Source organism: Pelodiscus sinensis, chromosome 10, assembly GCF_052426305.1.
Source record: "Pelodiscus sinensis isolate ZL-2025 chromosome 10, ASM5242630v1, whole genome shotgun sequence".
Lineage (NCBI taxonomy): Eukaryota > Metazoa > Chordata > Testudines > Trionychidae > Pelodiscus > Pelodiscus sinensis.
Genome location: NC_143061.1, coordinates 7,036,272 through 7,055,342, shown reverse-complemented (window position 1 = coordinate 7,055,342; position 19,071 = coordinate 7,036,272). Strand labels below are relative to the sequence as shown.

Genomic DNA, 19,071 nt, shown 5'->3' with positions numbered 1-19,071 from the left:
TTCTTGCACAAGAGGGCTTATCCCTGAGCGGGAGCGTGAAAGTATTTGCGCAAGAAGCACTGATTTTGTACATTACAAAGTCAGTGCTCTTGCGCAAATTCAAGCGGCCAGTGTAGACAGCTGGCAAGTTTTTGCGCAAAATCTTGCCAGTTTAGACGCACCCATAAGGCATGCCACTTGTTGGCTGAAAACATTTTCTGGGGTTGGCTATCCCCTAGACACTAGTCTCAAAAGCTGTCACTGGTCCCTTGGTTTGGCTATGTCACTTTTTTAAAAACCCTGGTCTGGGACTGAATATAGAAAATCCCAGAGCCTGAATTGGTGACATTTTAAATTATAGACATGGCCTGTAAGGAAAGTCTGCTATCATTGGGGTGGGTGGATAACGAATCCAGCACTAAGAGCATGAATTGCTGCCACTGGAGTTAAATAAAGTAACTCCTCTCACTGGTAGCACTAGTACATGCCTGTTTTCTGGCTAGGGCACTACCAGAGACCCAACACATAACCTACTGTTAAGTCTATCTACACTAGTATTTTTCTTCAAATTTCCCATCCACAGGTTAGCATGGGGCATCTACAGTCATAGGAATGTAAGTGTGAATAGGCTGCTGATGTTCCAACTCCTATGTGGCCTAAACCTGCCAGAGCAGAATTAGGTGATATTGGTTAAAATGCCCATTTTTCTAGTGCGCCTACTGTTTCTCCCATGAGTGGAGTTTCTCTTATGCTGGTGAAAAGATGATACATAAAGGAAAATCGGTGTAGTCACAGCCATAGCACACTTTACTTCTACTGCATTTCTTGGGATGGCCTCCACTTGTCTTGCAGTATCTCATTTTCAATGGTTTTGGTGCATTTGCTAATGTTCAGCCCATCCTCCCTGTCCCTCCATGCTGCCTCTCCATATTATGTCTCCTACTTGGAAAACAAAAATTAAATTCCATTCCAGTTTCTTCCACAATTCAGGCTCCAAAGACACAATCAAAGGCTACTCTGGGCTCTCCTGGGTTCTGAAAGGACCCCACTGGTAACATGAATGCAGCACTCAGGTCTGTTTGAAAAAGCACAATGCAAGCATTTTGGGATCGAGGGCACTTCCCTATTGTGCTGGAGGACAAAGTACATCTGGAACGAGACTCAAGGCAAACGCCTCGTTGGGAAGCAACATTTGTTCCAGGTGTCCTGTACCTCGTGGCCATTTAAAAATATTTGGCAGATACTTTATTCTGGTCAAGAGGACCCATGTCAAAACACTAAAATAAGTGATTTATATTGAATTTAAACCATGCTGAGGTCTTGATTTATTTCTCTCCTTCTCTCATACCCTGTACCTTGTTATGCTGTTTAATTATGTATATGTTTATGCCAGAACTCTGTGAGGTGTAAGTAGGAGTCCTGTTTTGTAAGTCCATTTGAAAGCATTGTAGGTTGTTTATCCTTCTGGCTCCTGTCCAAATAGCCACGGTTGTTATAAAACAGTTTACCATATCATTTGCCATGAAATACTCCCCAAACACAATAAAATTCCAACCAAACCGGTTTGAAATTGCACAGCTGAGTTCTCAGTGGAATATTTTTAAGCAAAGACACATGATTGATCTACATCTTGTCCTGTGCTTTCCTGGTTGCCCTTCTGCGGTCCATGCTATTCTTCTGCCTTTGGTTCATAGCTGGCTCGTGGTTCTCCAGTCCCAGTAGATTGTGTCCTTCATGGGGATGATTTTCAGTTTTACCAGAAATAGCATAGACTCAGCGGCTGTGTCTACACTGGCCACTTATTCCGGAAAGTCAGCCACTTTTCTGGAATAACTTGCCAGCTGTCTACACTGGCCCCTTGAATTTCCGGAAAAGCACTGACGATCTCCTGTAAAATCATCAGTGCTTTTCCGGAAAAACTATGCTGCTCCCGTTCGGGCAAAAGTCCTTTATCCGGAAAACTGTTCCGGAAAAGGGCCAGTGTAAACAGCACAGATGTATTTTGTGTTATAAACAGGTGCCCATTTGTATAAATTACTTACCCAAGACATGAACCAAAATTAACTTCTAAAAGTAAAACAGAATTGCTCAACTTGGGTGAGGGTTTTTTCAAAAGAACTACAGTCTCCTGGGGCTACGTCTAGACTGGCATGATTTTCTGCAAATGCTTTTAACGGAAAAGATTTCCGTTAAAAGCATTTGCGGAAAAGAGCGTCTAGATTGGCACGGACACTTTTCCGCAAAAGCACTTTTTGCGGAAAAGCATCTGTGCCAATCTAGACGCGCTTTTGCACAAAAAAGCCCCGATCGCCATTTTTGCGATTGGGGCTTTTTTGCGCAAAACAAATCTGAGCTGTCTACACTGGCCCTTTTTTGCGCAAAAACAAATCTGAGCTGTCTACACTGAGCTGTCTACACTGGCTGTTTTGCGCAAAAGCTTTGCGCAAAAGGACTTTTGCCCGAACGGGAGCAGCATAGTATTTCCGCAAGAAGCACTGATTTCAGACAGTAGGAAGCCAGTGTTCTTGCAGAAATTCAAGCGGCCAGTGTAGAGAGCTGGCAAGTTTATCTGCAAAAGCAGCTGCTTTTGCGGAAAAACTTGCCAGTCTAGACACAGCCTTTGTTTTTAAAGGTCTTGGCAACTTTTCATAAGCAATCTTTTCCAGTGATGTATCCCATCTCTCAATCCCCCCTGCATCCCCCTCCTGTTCTGCAATGTGATTTGTCCTTTTCATATTTGTTCATTTTTTTAATTGTATCCTTTGGTATATATGGTTGTGACTATTTTCTTCCACTATTTGATCTGAGGAAGTGGGTCTGGCCCACGAAAGCTCATCACCTAATAAACCATCTTGTTAGTCTTTAAAGTGCTATATTGATCTGCATTTTGCTTCAGCTACCCCAGACTAACACGGCTACATCTCTATCACTGTTCATATGAAGGAAGGCTGAGTGGGGCACAGAATGGGGTCCAGTTAGTCAGGAGGTAGGTGCCTGTCTGTGGTAATTGTACCTGTCCCCTCGGTCACAGGCAAAGGGAAGAGGCCCCATGTATTTTGCTATTCCAGGCTGCGCTGGAGCCTGGACGTAGTGTGGATGAAGGCGAGGAGAACGCGGCTCCTGGAGTTTTCTGGTGGCTGCTGCAGGGTCCTTCCCCGCGAGATGTGCCCTCTGACACTAGCCGGGTTTACAGGTGCAGGGTGTCTGGGGGGGGCAAGGGGGGGTCCCCAGGCTGCCCTGCTGCAGGCAGGCCTAGGGCATGCATGGGGCAGGAGCAGGGCAGTGTCTGCCAGTGAGGAGCAGATACCCCCCCCCCAGGAGCCTGGGCTCCTTGCTGCAGAGGTACCCCCCCCTCCCCGTTGCAGGGGCCGACCCCCCCCCCCCGCGTGCTGCTGCTGGGCCTCCCGCCCTGCAGGGGTCGCACTCCAGCGCCTGCCCCTCCCCGCAGCCCCCCCTCCCCGGGGGTCAGCGCCTCTCTTCCACCCTCCCCCTCCGGCTCGTGCGGGGCCACACAGCGCAGAGAACGTTCCAGGCCCGGCCAGCGCTGCGGCAGCAGCACTGGGCGCGGGGGAGGGGGGGGAGCGGCGGCTGGTGGGAAACGTAGTCCCTGCCCAATGGGCTCGGCCCCGCCGCCTTCGCTAGGGGAACTACGGTTCCCGGCGTGCCCCCGGGCCAGCTCGCTGCGGCGCAGGCGCAGAGCGGGTGCCGGCGCCGCTATAAGGTTGTGGTTTGGCTGCGGGGCCGCGGAGTGCAGAAGCCGCAGCAGCGGGGCAGGAGCCGGGAGAGGTAACGCAGGGTGGGGGCGGGACTAGGGCAGGGCCGTCATGGGGGGGGGGTTACCCCCTCTCGCCCCACCCCCGTGCGCCCGGGACAGCTGAGGTAGGGTCGCCCCGGAGGGAGCGGGCGGCCCGGGGGGGGCATTACCCCTGTGGCGGGGGGGAGCCCCCCCTTGTGGTGTGTGTGGGGGGGTCGCATCCCCCTCCGGGGGGCATTACCCCTGTGGCGGGGGGAGCCCCCCCTTGTGGTGTGTGTGGGGGGCCGCATTCCTCTCCGGGGGGCATTACCCTTGTGGCGGGGGGGAGCCCCCCCTTGTGGTGTGTGTGGGGGGCCGCATCCCCCTCCGGGGGGGCATTACCCCTGTGGCGGGGGGAGCCCCCCCTTGTGGTGTGTGTGTGGGGGGGTCGCATCCCCCTCGGGGGGGCAGATGCAGCCTGTGGCAGCGGGGGGGCTGCAGGCGGGCAAGGCCGGCGACCCCTCCCTTGTTGACGCGGTGCAGGTGCTGCCGTGGCTAGTGGCAGGGCGGTGGGCTGCAGGCGCCCCGTGTTGGGTGGGGGTGCGGGATGCGGGGTCCCCGGTGGCCGCTGGTGTCCTTGCGTTACCGGCGTTGGCCCTGTAGCCGCTGGGTGCCGTGTGCGGCTGGCCCCGCAGAGGGTGCTGCAGAAGAGATGATGGAGCATCCCGCAAGGTACAGCCAACGCTGCCTGCACGCAGAGGCCCTGGCGGCGGCGAGATGCAAAATCCTGCTCGCCCAGCGCAGACAAATAAATCCCCAGGCGGGCAGGCAGGCGAGGGGGAATGGAAGCCCCCTGTGCTTTCAATGGATTCCTGCTTCAGGGGGTGGGTCTCTCTGGGAAACAGTCGGGGGCTCTGCATGTAGGTTGAGAGAGCTGTGTGGGTCCCGAGATATTAGAGAGGCCAGATGGGCGAGGTAGTATCTTGTATTGGACCAACAGAAGTTGGTCCAATAAAAGGTATTGATTCACCTACGTTGTGAAATAGGGGGTTGATGTAATTATGAGCCAAAGGGGCATGTTACTGAAATAGGATAACCATCTTTACACAACTAATATGAGTGGATGATGGATTTTTTTACTGCTTGTGATAAAGTTATAATCCATTGCACCAGGCTGGACCTGCTGATCTAGTTTTCCTGCTGCAGTATGAATTTGAAGTGACCTTTTTCATGGTGACTAGTTTTGTTAAATCAACAAGTATGGAGGTATAAAATGTAATGTCAAGGTCACTTTAAGGCACACAGCTTTATGGATGAATTAATTTGCTACTGGAACCTGAAAGACTTGACTTAGTCTGAAAAGAACAGTGCAGAGTTTCTTTATAAATAAATGTATACATATGGAAAATATATTGTGATGCTTAAAAATTTTTTACAAAGTAAGATGAATAGTACTTGTGTGGGAGGAAAAATATTTTAGAGAATACGCTTTTTTCATAGTGTCTGTGGGTGCTGTTGAGAAGACTGATATCTTGTGCTAGATTTGTAGAACTGCTTGCTGTATGTTCTATGGGTTTTGAAACTAGCATAGTATTTTGAAATGCTAATATGTAAAACTACACAATCAAGAAAATTGAAACATTTATGACAACCCATATTTCCTAGACCCAAGTGACTAATGTGTAGCAATTAAGATTACGTAACAAAACACACATTTGAAAATTAAGTGGGGGCTATGTTGTTGCCCTTCTGCACTGAGTCACTTTAGTTCGGTGGTTACTTTAACTAGCTCAGTCAGGGATCCATGTGCTCATGGATCAGTTCTCCACAAGGCACTGTAGTAAAAGTAGTTAGATCACTTGTTATAATAGGATTTCAAATTTGCTGTCCAAGCCCTTTGGTTAAAAAGCTTCCTATAAATCATGCAGTGTTGTATAGGGTGTAGGATATGTGCCTTAAAGTGGGACTTTAATTCTCTTTAGATTTTTGAGGTGAAAATAAAACTGTAAACCCTGGCGTTTACGGAAGGAGAAGATGAAGGACATCGACCTAGGAAAAGAGTATGTTATACCCAGTCCTGGGTATAGAAATGTAAGGGAGAGAGCCGGCTCGGAGCGATGCCAAGAGCAGGAAGGGCTGAAATTCCAGCAAGCTAAATATAAGGTCAGTTTCTCTTTCCACTCTCCATGTGTGTGCAACTGCTTAATAAACTACATATTGCAACCCTTCTCTTGGCATGACAACTTTATTCAGGTTTGTTACCTTGAAGGTCAATGATGGACATCCTGCCTCTTTCATCAGAGGTCATTTGAAGGAAGGCTGTAGATATATTAACCTCTGGTGCAAAATTGCATCAGTGAGGGAGACTAGTGCTTAGGAGATGCATCTTAATAATGTTTGTTTGTTAATATACTCAGATGGAATTATGCTAAATATTCTGACGTTTACAGTTTTATGCATGTTTATGGGGCTATCTATGTAATTGTGGTGATAGTAATCAAGAGGGATCGGTACTTACAGATCCAATTTAACCATTGGGATGATGTGAATACAGAAATGGTAAGAAAATAGAGCTCTTTGCTGATCATGCCCCATTCAAAGCTGGCAGCTTAAAGACATTCTTAATGATGCACTATGTCTTCAGGATTATTTTCCTGAAGCAGATGTTTAACTTGCCACAGTAGTAGTAGGAATTCTTTGTATTTAAAAGAATAAACTAATATTTTTATACAAGTCCATATGCCACTACATCTCTAGTTCTTTTACTACTCACTGCTGATTGTTTCCTGTACTATACACAGAAATAGTTAACTGCTCCTGCCAGTTAAGAATCAATCTCTGGTATTGGCGTGGCCATTCAGCTGCTGGGTTAGTCTTCTCCAATGTTATTTGGACTAGTGTGTTTGTGATGGGTTAATAAGAATTACATTCTGGGAGTTATGCAGATGTAAAACTACCTGATAACCTTAACAGGAGGAACTGATGCATCTTGAAGTGTTTGTGTGCAGAAAAAAACACATACTCAATAAATCTTGGCAATCCTGATTGACTTGTGAAAGTGTAGCTCAAAAGCAGTTATTTATGCCATTTCAAGTTAGATTAGGGATGTTGACTAGGATTATTGATGCTCTTTGAAATCTGTTGGCGCACATCTTTTTAATATTATCTAAATGCTAAGGAAGTAAATACTGGTTTAAACAACAAATTAAGAGATTAATACTGCAAACATCTATGTGCATGCAATATGAAATTCTAATGGACATGCTAATTTTTGTCAGGGTTCATAGTAAACAAATAAGACCGTTTAGCTGTCTGAATTCCCAGTAGGAAAAATAGGTTCCAGTTGTGCTTTTTTTGAGAAGTCTATAAATGGTTCCTTTTTAAAGCAAGTATTGAGTATGTGGTTGTAAAGACTTGTGTTTTTTACATGCAAAATGCCAATAAAGAAAGATAGGTAAGTGTGAAGACAGTTGTGTTTTGGCAGCTGGCTAAAGCATTGCATTACTAGGGGATGGAATGTGTTAGAATGGTCTGTTCTGCGCTGGGGCAGATTGCTGAGTACGGTGTGTACCGGCAGTCACTGCAGTTCCCTTAGTGCCTGCATCATCTCTGTGACTCAGCATAATATCGATAACAGACATTGTTCATGGCAAGTCAGAACATCTGACTGCTGCTTCAGTGCAGGCAATGATACTGAAGCAGGATGCTGCTTCTAAGCAGCATTGATCATGTTATGATTGGCTTACAACCCAATATACATTATCCAGTAGCAACTCTTCATTGTGGAATTGGTGGTGACAACAGTGTTACCATTGGTGGGGAGCTTTGTTTCTTTCCTAGCCAATGGATTTTTTTCAGTCCAGCTGTAGCCATATCAGGATGCTGTTTCTGATTGGCCTGCATCCTAAGAACATGATTATACAGCTTCTGCTCTGCAGTGATCCTATTTAAGCTGCTGTTTACCTCCTACAAGGCTGCAGCTAGCCCAGTATGCCTTGTACTGATTGGAGTGTTATGCTTGAAGTTATTTTCTTGAAACAGTTAAGAAGAAATAAGCTTCATGGTCATTTGCTTTGAGATTCACATTGAACTATGTTCAGGAGAGTTTTTGGAGATGCATCTTCACCTGATCCAACTGAGGAGATCCCTGCTGTGGATGGTCAGGAAACGCCATGCACCCTCTGAGTGGAACTTGAGGATGCCTCTTGAATGGAAAACACTCTTTGTCCAAGTGTGGAATTTTGAATGGAAGGCAGAGAACCAAGATAGGACAAGAATAGTCCAGGGTTACAGACTGGACGGAGTGGCAGGGCTGGGTTTATGGATCTTTTTATATTTAAAATGGTGAATGGTTAACAGGAGGACTAATCAGGAAGCTATGACTTAAAAAAAATCAGGAAACAGGTAAGTCTCAAAGAGGGTGGAGGGGGAAGTAAGATTTAGAAAGGGCTGGAGTAGAACAATAGTAAAATGAAACAAAATAGGACTATGTAGCACTTTAAAGACTAACAAGATGGTTTATTAGGTGATGAGCTTTCGTGGGCCAGACCCACTCCCTGAGATCAAATAGTGGAAGAAAATTGTCAACCATATATACCAAAGGATACAATAAAAAAAAACCACACATGAAAAGGACAAATCAAATTTCAGAACAGAAGGGAGATGGGGCGGGGGGGAGGTAAATGTCTGTGAGCTAATGATATTAGAGGTGATAATTCTCTGGGGTCCTAACAGAGAATTCAAACCATCAGGGCCTGTTAGTTTTGGTCTGTCTTCTGCTTCCAGGCAGGGCTGCAGCTGCACCGGACTAGGCTTGCCTCGGAGTGTGACTTTCAAGTTCAGACTTCCGTGTGTGCTAAAAATTTCTTTTAAGAAGCAGTTGACGTGCACATCCTACTTAATACATTGAGATCAGCAAAATGTTCACTTTCCTCCTTTCCTGGGCGCAAAAGGATTACATATGGGCCATTGCACAGCCAAGACCCCAGAGGCTTCTGGTGGCTGTCATGTCAATCAGTTCACTTTCCAATCCTGACTGAAGACTTTTTGTCATGTTGTCTTAGGGAGTCCCCACTCTCATGCTATTGGTTCCATCTGCTCCATCAGTTTTCAGTCAAAAGAAGGCTGAAAGGGCTATTCCTAAATCTGTAGGGATGGCAGGTATTTGCCAAGGGTATCCTGCCTACAGCACTACCAGGTCCTGGTTGCATGGACAGAAAGAGATTGCCTTTGAAGAACAATATTGTATTTATCTCAAAGTTTCCTGACATCTGAACTCCCAGTGCCTTGTTGTACAAGTAAGACTAATTCCCTAGATTTCCTGCTGTGTGATGGAGGCATTGGCATAGAAATGTGAATGTGGACCTGCAAAAAGTGTTTTGGAAACCTAAAATGAAAACTCCAATGAAAATTTTACAGAACCAAGATGGATAAGTCTGTAATAACAAATTACAGGCAGTCCCCGGGTTACATGGATCCGACTTACATCGGATCCCTACTTACAAACGGGGGGAGGCAACCCCGCACTAGCTGCTTCCCCCCAGCAGACCAGGGAGATGCGGAGCGGCTTTTCTCAGCAGACACCTCAGCTTGAGAATAAAGGACCGAGGGAAGTGAGGTGTGGGAGAATAAAACTGAGCTCTGGAGAAATGTTTGGCTAGAGTTCCCCTACAATATGTACCAGTTCCGACTTACATACAAATTCAACTTAAGAACAAACCTACAGTCCCTATCTTGTATGTAACCCGGGGACTGCCTGTATACATGTGTTCTTGTCACTCTGGATTTTTAAAGGCCATGTTGTGGAAGAGGCCTTAATGTTGTATTTTGTAAGATGCATTAAACACTTTGCTGCTGTACAAGTAGATGTGCTAATTAGAACTATTGTGTTTCACAGTGTAACTTCCAGGTGAAGGTGACTGGTACTCTCTGGCTCTAACAAATGTTAAGATAGTTTCAGCGATCCACAAACAATCATTTTACTAATGCAAAAAAGCCAACGTATTTTACCAGATTATATGAAAATATATATTGGAGGCTTCAAAACATCCTTTTAAAAGTCTAATGTAGGGGTCTGCAACCTTTCTGAAGTGGTGTGCCAAGTTTTAACCCTTCTACTCTGGCCTGTGCTGCTCTCCTAGGATGGGGAAGGGGCTCATGCACTCTGTGGACCACCTGGCGCTCAGCAAGCCTTTCCACAGACCACCAGTTACTAATGGAAACTCACCATTATTTACATAATTACACCTTAGACATTTTGCTAGTGCTGCAGCTAGGGAGCCTGGTTTGATTTAAATCAATAAACAGACTTAAGCGTTTTAACTTTCTCATGTTAGTTTATCAAACTTAATTTTAAATAAAGTAAAATATTAACATGTCCAACACAAGGTTTCAATGTTTTCTTTATTTATGGCAGGGGTAGGGAAACTTTTGGGTAAGGGCCCCTGACCCATAGAAAAATGAAGAAACCCCCAACTCTGCCAGACCTGGCTTGCTGCCACTTCCCCAGTGGGGTGGAGAGGCGCAGGGGGAGAGAGCGGCAGCGCACAGAGTGCACCTGCCAAGCCAGAGTGTGCCTTGCACTGCAGCGCCCCAGCTGGGCCTGAAGCAGCTGCCCCAAGGCACTGAGGTCTGGGAGCGGCTCTGCCCGGTTTTGCAGCTGTCAGATCTGCTCGGTGGCCACTGTAAGAGAGAGGACTGCTAGGTTTCTGGTATTAACCCGAACAGTCTAGCATTTTTCACCACCTGCCTGGTTTAAAAAAAAAAAACTCAGAAAATACTGGACACCTAAAATGTCAGGTATTTTCTGATTTTTTTTTCTTTTTTTGCCTACCAGGAGGCAAAAATGCCGGACACCTGGCAACCCTATGACACACTCGGCAACTGGGCCCGGCTCCCAACACCTCCTGCCCCCGGACCTCCTGCTTACCTGGTTCCCACAGGGAAGCTGCATTCCGGCTTGATCAAGAAACCAAAATGGCCACCGGCAAAAAGCCTAAAGACCAAGGGGAAGCAATGCTTTCCCTGAGTCTTAGTACTCAAACTCTCCCCTGTTCCTATCTGTATTCTGACTCTGCATGCACTGACAGGGCCATACTGTTTTTATTTATTTATTTTGCTTAACTCTCGGAGTCTTTTTTTCCCCTCAACTTTGGTCTCCCTCTTATTTTCCCCCCCCAGTGTTTTTTTTTTGGGGGGGGGGATGTTCTGTATTTTTGGTTAAACCATCTGGCACCCCAACATCCTTTATCTCCAGGCAGCCACTTGTTTCTCTGACTAGAGTTGCCAGATGGTTTAACAAAAAATACTGAGCATCTCTTCCCCCCCTCCCCTCCCCCCCCCAAAAAAACACCTGGAAAAAATTTTGTGGGGGGGAGGGGGAAGACCAAAGTTAAGCCCCTCCCCCAAAAAAGCCCTGTATGCCTCACTCCCCCGCCCCTGTGACAAGGGAAAATTGTCCCTGACAGGCTTCCATCTGAGGGAAACAGGAAATACCAGACATTTCACATGTCTGGTATTTTCTGGTTTTTTTTTAACCAGACGGGGGACCCAAATAACAGACTGTCAGGGCAAAAAACGGACACCTGGCAACCTTAAACGTGTGTGTGAGCAATTGCTAAGTGGGTGAGTTAGCTTTCTGTCTTAGGGAGAAGGGTGGATTGTACTGAATGCTCCTTGTTTCTGTAACTACAAATCTGAGCTACGCTGTGTCCCTGTGAACCAATAAACCTATGTTTTACCTGCTGGCTGAAAATCACATGTGGCTGAGGATGGGGGTGCGGGGCCTGGTGACTCTCCCTCACACTCCGTGACACTGCTGTCTTAAGAGTCTCCGGAGTACATCGTTTGTTAGGATGGGTCGACAGATCCTTCTGGGCTCTCTGACCACAGCGAAGATGCTTCTGAAGTTAAGAGTAGGATTGAAGACAAAGATGGAGGCACCTCCAGGATCCTTTTATAATCTTGCCCATGTGCATGGAAATCCCATTGTTCTTCTGAGTGGTGGTGCCTTCCAAAATAGAGCTGATCACATGATCAACTAAGCTGCCCGTGTCCTTTTAGGCAAGGAGCCATCATATATGCTGATCTGCAGGTTTGCATCCAAATTCCTCAGGTGTTTATTGGCAACACTTAAGAGCCCATTGTTCTTGCAGCATAGCTATTCAGTGGACTTCCGCTCAATGCCTGCTGCTGTCTTCCAGACAGAACACATTTAAAATACAGGTACAGAGCCCATATTCATAACTTTACATATAAAAATCATACATGTATATGAGTAGCATAAACAGAATCAGCAAAGCATGAGCTTTCATTAGACACCTCACTTTGCCCAGAATTTGGGGCAAACACACAACAGCAGATTCAGCAATGATCTGCATTTCCCTATTTAAAATCTAATAATGTGACAACACCTAACACATTATTTCAGTTAGCTCTACTCTGAAAATAATGGTGGTCAGTGGCCAGCACTATTGCTGTTACTCTAGAAGCCTTGCTAATATCTATGCCAGGAGCTCCACAAATCAATCTCACTGAGATTCAAGTGCTTTGGGGGAAAATGATCAAATTCTGTGGGGAAAATGCTGATACTCACTCTCTCTGTCTTCCTCTCTTCTCTCTTCTCCCCCCCCCCAATAATCTTTTATATATTTTTGCACAAATGGGCTTCAGAATTTGTTCTGAGCTGGCATTTTTTATCAAGGCATTCCTGTGTGGCTTTATTTGTAGGTGAGGTTTGAAGCTAATCCTAGTGGATTAGCTGTAGAAATAGGTTGAAACACCAGTAGCACACTTGTGCCAAGTATGTCATCTTGATAACAATTCTGAATGTTTGCTTAATTGCCGCCCAAGTGAGCAGATCCGTCAGTATTTGGCTGTGGTGGAGGTGATACACAGGGGCACAGCAAATGTGGCTGTTTACATGTAAGCTCTTGAAAACTTCTTGTTGATAGTCTGTTCTGCTACTCTTACAACTGTGTTTACCAGCTTGAGGCATTTGCTTGCACATCTAAAATCTCTCAACACATGGGAGGACATCTTTGTGCATTGACCTGATGCATTTAACAAGTTCAGATATAAAGTGTTGTAGTATTTGGCAGTTACCTACTACTCAAGTTGCAGCAGACGAAGAGAAGTCTAATTCTGGTCACAGTCATATAGTTCAGTGTACTGCAGCAAACATAAAAGAAATTGCATACAAGATACAGTCTCCAAAACTTGCAGTCAGAAATCTGACTTCACATCCCGTGCTCTAATTAAATTTCTGTGTTTTGGAAATTAATGAATGTGTTTTTATTTTGCACTTGGAGATTCTGGGACCACAAGGAACCATTCATTTTATCAAAGCTTGCAGTAGGATACGGGGGCTCTAAGGGTGCATCTACTAGGTATATGAATGATTAGTTGATTAACCAATAAACCTGTACTCATTGGTTAATCCAGTTTTTCCCAATTTTATTTGGCCATGGAACCCCTAGGGCCACGTTTCCTCTGGGAAACCCGCTGCCATGATTCCCACTGTCTGTCTCTTTAAGAGGGGGCGGGGGAGTGCTGCCTCTTTGTGGAACCCTTGCTTTCACTTCGCAGAACCCCAGGGTTCTGCGGAACACTTGGGTTAATCTAATCGACTACTTTAATTCACATAGGCAACAAGAAGGGGAGGGGGAAGCAGGAGTCAGTGCTGGGGGGAGCTGACTTAAAAGCCAGTTCCCCCCAGCATTGGCTCCATGGTGCTGCCTGTCTTTCTGCCCCCCCCCCCCCCCCCCCCCCCCCCGTCGTCTGTCTCTATCGGAGGCAGTAATGTGGGGGAGGGGACCCAAAGGAGTCTGCTTCATGGCAGCAGCCTCTGCCTGCAGCGGGCCCAGACTCACCGCGAACAGAGGCTGCTCCACACCGATGGAGCAGCTTCTGTCTACGGTGAGCCTGGGCCTGCTAGGGGATGCTGCTGCCCACATCTATGGGGGCGGTCTGAGCTTCCTGTGGACAGGGGCTGCTGCCGGAGCAGCTTCTGTCTGCAGCCAGCTCAGGCTGCTGTGGACAAGGGCTGCTTCATGGCAGCCTTCCCCTCCCTACCCCACCAGGTTTATAAACTGGCTCCCCTCATGGACTAGCACCCACCTGGTACCCTGCGCTGCTGCCTCTGATACAGAGGCTGCAATGCGGGGTGGCAGGGGGCTCCCCAGGAGTGGGGCTGAATTGCACTAGCTACTGTCCCTGTCCCTAGGGACTATGGAATAATCAACTAACTGCTAAGAACTCATGTGATTAGTTGACTATTCTCTTTACTCCAGTGTTTCCCATTTTTATTTGGTCATGGAACCCCTAGAGTTGCCTTAAAAAAGGCCCCTGCCGCATTTTGTTGAGTGCAAAAAAAAAAAAAAAGCCCTCGCCATGGCTCTGTCTCTTTAACGGGGCGGGGGAGTGCCGGCTCCTTGCAGAACCCTTGCTTTCGCTTTGCGGATCCCCAGGGTTCCCCGGAGCACCAATTGGGAAACACTGTCTTACTCTCTATTTAACACTCCTAGTGTCTATACTGCAGTTAAATATCTGTGGCCAGCTCATGCCAGCTGTCTTAGGCTGTGGGGCTACAAAATTGCAGTGTAGACATTTTGGACCCTAGACTGGAGTGTTGCAAGTTCCCTGGGCTCAGGCTTCAGCAATCTATACTGCAGTTTTACATCCCAAGACCTGCAAGCCCTGGTCAGCTGGCACTAGTGAGCTACGGGTGTTTAATTGCTGTGTATACATATCCTAAGAGCTTATTGGAGTGTTAATAACTTTCCTCCTTAGATGGAAAAGTACTCCTTTAAAACTCATCCCGGCTTCTGCCAGGCACTTAGCCTCCATCTCACATGTATTGGAGGAGACATTCCACTTTTGTGCTATTTCTGGTGAGCTGAAACCCTATGCTGTGAGTAAATTGTTACGGTATAGGAATGCTGGTCCAGTAATTCCTGCTGCTGGCCTCCCATTGCTCCATGGAACTGTGCCCATATCCTGTGTAGACGTAGGGAGCAGCATACTGACCAGAGGGAGTGGGTTGGTTCTGCCATTATGGCAGTTGTGCATGCTGTGCTCTTGTGCCAGAGGACACGGGAAAAGAGCGAACAGAGAAGGAACAGTGAGAGTGAGGTACAGAGACAAGGCAATAGGTAAGATGACAAACAATGGTAAATATTTAGGGCTGTATCCTATAGGGATATAAAATTTTGATTAATTGGCTAATTGAATAGTTGAAACAATTTGCATCGATTATTTGATTAAAAGAGGGAAGCGCCCTTATTGACTAAAGTGCAGGCTGTTACACTTCAAAGGCGAAAGCTCTGCGGGGACCATAGGGCCAGCAGGGGACTCAAGCATTCCTGCTGACTCAGGGCTTCATGTAGCGCTGCCACTTTGAAGCCCTACCCCCCCCCCCCCCCCGCCCCACTCCACCCCCCGCTGCCTTTCTGATAGGCAGCAAATGTGGGGGAGTGACTTAATCAACTAGTGTGTCTACTAGTCAGTCACATCCCTAGTATCCTACAGTGGGAGACGAGATGAACTCTGAAGGAAGAACTGGGGGGGGGGGGAAGAGTGGTTCTAAAAATCCAGTTCCATGTTCACTTTTCTCAGTAGTTTGACTGCCCTGCAGTGGAGTTTCTGCACTATTGTCAGGAACTGAATGACCATTCGCTTATTGGAACTTCAGTTTTTAGTAGAACATACCTGCACAGGGGGATGTGTAGGGAGGAGAAAAAGTGAGCTCTGCCGTCAAGAGGAAGGAAATAGGGAAGTGCCATGTTTTCTTCAGCACTTTTTATTTTTCAAGCTTCTGAGCTTTCCTCTCCCCTGTGAGAACTATTCCATCCGCCTCTGAGCAGTTACACTGACCTGTGAGTATGAGGAATGATGGGGTGAATCTCTAAGGCAGGGATTCTTAGGACAATTTTGTTGATGGCTTCAGAGTATGTTCATTAAGTCTTGCTAGTGGCTGCTCAAACTCTCTTTTCTTAAAGTTCTGAATTGGATTTAGGAAAACCACATCCCACCCCCCAAATCACTTTAACTTACAGAGTTGCCAGCTGGCAATAAATGTCTTAGACATACAAGTTGCGCTTTACACAGCATGTTTATTCAGCTCTGACTGGCCGAGAATAAATTAATTCCTGGATGGTGAATCAGAAGGCAGCACGCGATGGAGGTAGGGCCAGATTAAGGGTGGGGCTAGCCGGGTAGCTGCCCAGGGTGCCAACCTATGGAGGGCACCTGATTGCAGCTGCATGGCGCCCCTTAGAGCTGCCATCAGGCACCGGGGACTGTGCGGCACCCCTTAGAGCTGCCATCAGGCGTCATGCGCTTGATTGCAGCTGTAAGGCGCGCCGGGGGGGGGGATGCAGATGCTCTGCGTGCCCCCTGCCCAGGGCACAGGAATGGCTGGAGCCAACCCATGGAGGGGTGGGGTGGGCAAAGCTGGAACCTGAAGCCCTGTGGCAAGAGGATGGAGCCTTAGGAAGGGGCCTGAGCCCCAAGCCCCTGGGAGAGCAGGAATACCGGGGAGGGGGATACCACTATGTCCCTCATCACACTCCAAGAGGCTGTGGGCACAAGAAAAAGCCTCTATCAGAGGCAGCGGTTGGGGGGACAGGTGGGAGCTGGTAGATGCGGGAAGCTGGCTTTCCCCATGTCCCTAGCCATAGCACAGCTGAATCTCGGGCAGCAACACTCCACTCCCAGAAAGGTGGGAGTCCTACTGAAGCAGTAGGTGTTCTGGGGGCAGAGTGGGTGGGGCCATGCCTGGCAGTTTAAGAAGGCAATGCCTTCCACAGCCCATGGTGGGGAGTGGGTGGGGGGCAAGGGTGCCATTTAGGGAGGGCAGAGGGAAGCTTCAGCTACCTCTGAGAGAGACTTGTATCAGGAGGCTGCTTGTGACTGTCAGGGAGCAAGGAGCAAGTGCACAGCCTTGGGTCACTCCTCTGTGCCCTGGCCTCGCTAGCCAGGAGAGAGAGGAAGGCAAGCAGGCTGTATGCTTTCCTCTTGTTCCCTGGCAATGAGAGGGGGGAACAGCAAGCAATGTCCTGGTACAAATCGGAGGGTGAGGCTTCAGCTCCCCCTGCCCTCCTTGGAGGGCACTCGGAGCAGGGGCAGTTCTAGACCACAGTGGAGCATGCTCCCTGCCAGCCCTTTTAACTTACCTGCTGCTTAGCGTGGCAACCCCCCCCCCCCCCCCCCCGAGAGCTCCAGAAGCCCACTGGCTCCTTGCCAGAGCAGTGCACTCGGGCACACCAGCTGACTTCCACCTCTGGTAATGTGATATTAAATAACAGGTTGCATGCAAGTGAAGACAAAACATTAATATTTCTTTGATATTCACGAGTGAGTTGTCATGGATTTGATATCAGCTGGCCTGGCTGCATCACAAATGACTGTCAGATTGCACTGTGGAGCACTCCATTTTGGAAATGCAGGTTGTTCTGAGTGCAAACTTAACTTTCTCCTTGTGCATATGTATTTTTTCCACAATTCTTCAGTTACACAATCGCATGCTACTGCTCCAGTTCAATGCACCAGCTGTTCTCTCCCCCCTCCCCCTCGCAACTTCAGTCCTTAATCAATCTCCAAGATTTTCAGTGGTTTGCAGCTACACATCCACACACAATGCATCCTTTCTTAGCTGAATCTCTGAAGTTTAGCAAAAATCCAATCTGTGTGTCCAGCTTAGTGTGTTCCTTTTCTCCTGGAGTCTTATAACTTAGTCAAATCAAACCAATTTCTTCCAGAGCAGGCACAAATACTATTGTTCAGTGAGAGATATCATACCACATTGAAATATTTGCTCTACAGTGATTTCAACCCTAGGTTGGTACAAAAGAGCTACTACCATTCTTACAGAACAGGATAAACTTCCTTTCTCTCTCTCTCTTTCTCTCTGCCAAAAAATGGCTCAACTGATTTTGCTCCTACTTGTGAGGGTATAATAAACCCAGTGAAATATGCCATGAAATTTCAGCCTGGGAACTGACAGTTGGTTCATGGAGAATGAATTAGAATGGAAACCATTATGCAGGTCTTAACTATAGCTGCTGCTCTCCTACTATGGTATGCCCTAGTGGTCAAGATTAAATATTGAAACAAATTGCCGGAAGGGGGACAGAATGTAAATGATTGGTTCAGAGCTAAGATGAAGCTTCAAATGCTCTTTTGTGGGGTTTTCTGTAAAATGAAATGATGCCTTCCAGTAATCTGTGAGTTGACCCACATCTCCTCATTTTTTTAAGACCTGGAATTTTAAAGATACAATTTTAAGGCCTGTATATGTTATTTGCATCCATGCAGTGTAAATTAGTGATAGTGAATAGTTTTATGTTGATAGTGAATAGTTTTATGTTATGGATAAGTCAGGTAGTCAAGATATTTATTAAAACAAATCTACCTGTTTGTGAATATGTATATAATGGTCAGGTCCTAGGTACATATTCCTACATGTGGTTTAAATACTCCACCGAAAGCAGTTAACATTTAATGGCCATTTCTAAACACACTCAACTCATGTTCAGAACTGATCAGACCTTCTATAGCTCAGGGTTTCCCAGCCTATGGGTCGGGACCGAAATATGGGTCACCATTGCATTTCAAAAGGGTCGTCCCAGGTGGCTCTGCCCTCCCTCTTCCCCCTGTTTTTGAATTGCTTTGGGTCACCCAGTCTTCCTGAATTGTCAAAATGGGTCCCCATCTGGAAAAGGTTGGGAACTGCTGCTTGAATTCACTCCCTGATTCCTAGGCACCAAAATCCTCTAGTACAGTGTTTCCCAATTTTTTTTTGACCACGGAACCCTTTCAAACTCAGAAAAATTTCAAGGAACCCCCTAGCCAGGGATTAAGTTTGTCGAGGGAAAAAAAAAAAAAAAAAACACACACAGACTGCCAGTACACCACAATTGGTAGTAATAAGATGCTAAATACAGTCATGAGATCACCATTCATTTAAATTCAACATATTGAATAGAACGCCATTCATTTATATTCAACAAAAATCATATTAAATATAGTTTTATTTTTTGTATATCAAATAATAATTATATTCATAGTTTTCAATGCGAAGAGTGGTTTTTCTTTTCTTGGCAAATTCTTTTTATATTTGGTTTAATACTAGAAAGTTGGATTCGCATATCTGGCGCAGCATTCAGTCGATTTCTGTATTTCGTTTTCATTGCTGCATAGTTCGAGAACCCAGTTTTGTACAAGTATGTACTGGCAAAGGGTAACAGCTGATGAATTGCGCGTCTTGATAAAGATGAATATTCTTGACTTTGACATAAGTCACTCCAAAATGTAATCAGAAACTTCTTTAAATTTTTGTATTAATTGGCCATCTGAAGCGA

At 46.5% G+C, this 19,071-nt stretch overlaps 1 protein-coding gene across 4 annotated transcripts in view; it reads left to right on the top strand.

The window, feature by feature from the left end:
- The first annotated feature begins 3,627 nt into the window (after nucleotides 1-3,627).
- The window catches only part of ABCC5 (ATP binding cassette subfamily C member 5), an 81,386-nt gene continuing 65,942 nt past the window's right edge, over nucleotides 3,628-19,071 (top strand). For all 4 annotated transcript variants that reach the window (XM_075938121.2, XM_075938128.2, XM_075938127.2 and 1 more), the window contains exons 1-2: nucleotides 3,628-3,765; nucleotides 5,695-5,875. In XM_075938121.2, coding sequence (XP_075794236.2) covers nucleotides 5,747-5,875 — 129 coding nt within the window. In that variant the 5' untranslated portion in view covers nucleotides 3,628-3,765; nucleotides 5,695-5,746. The remainder of the gene's footprint in view (nucleotides 3,766-5,694; nucleotides 5,876-19,071) is intronic.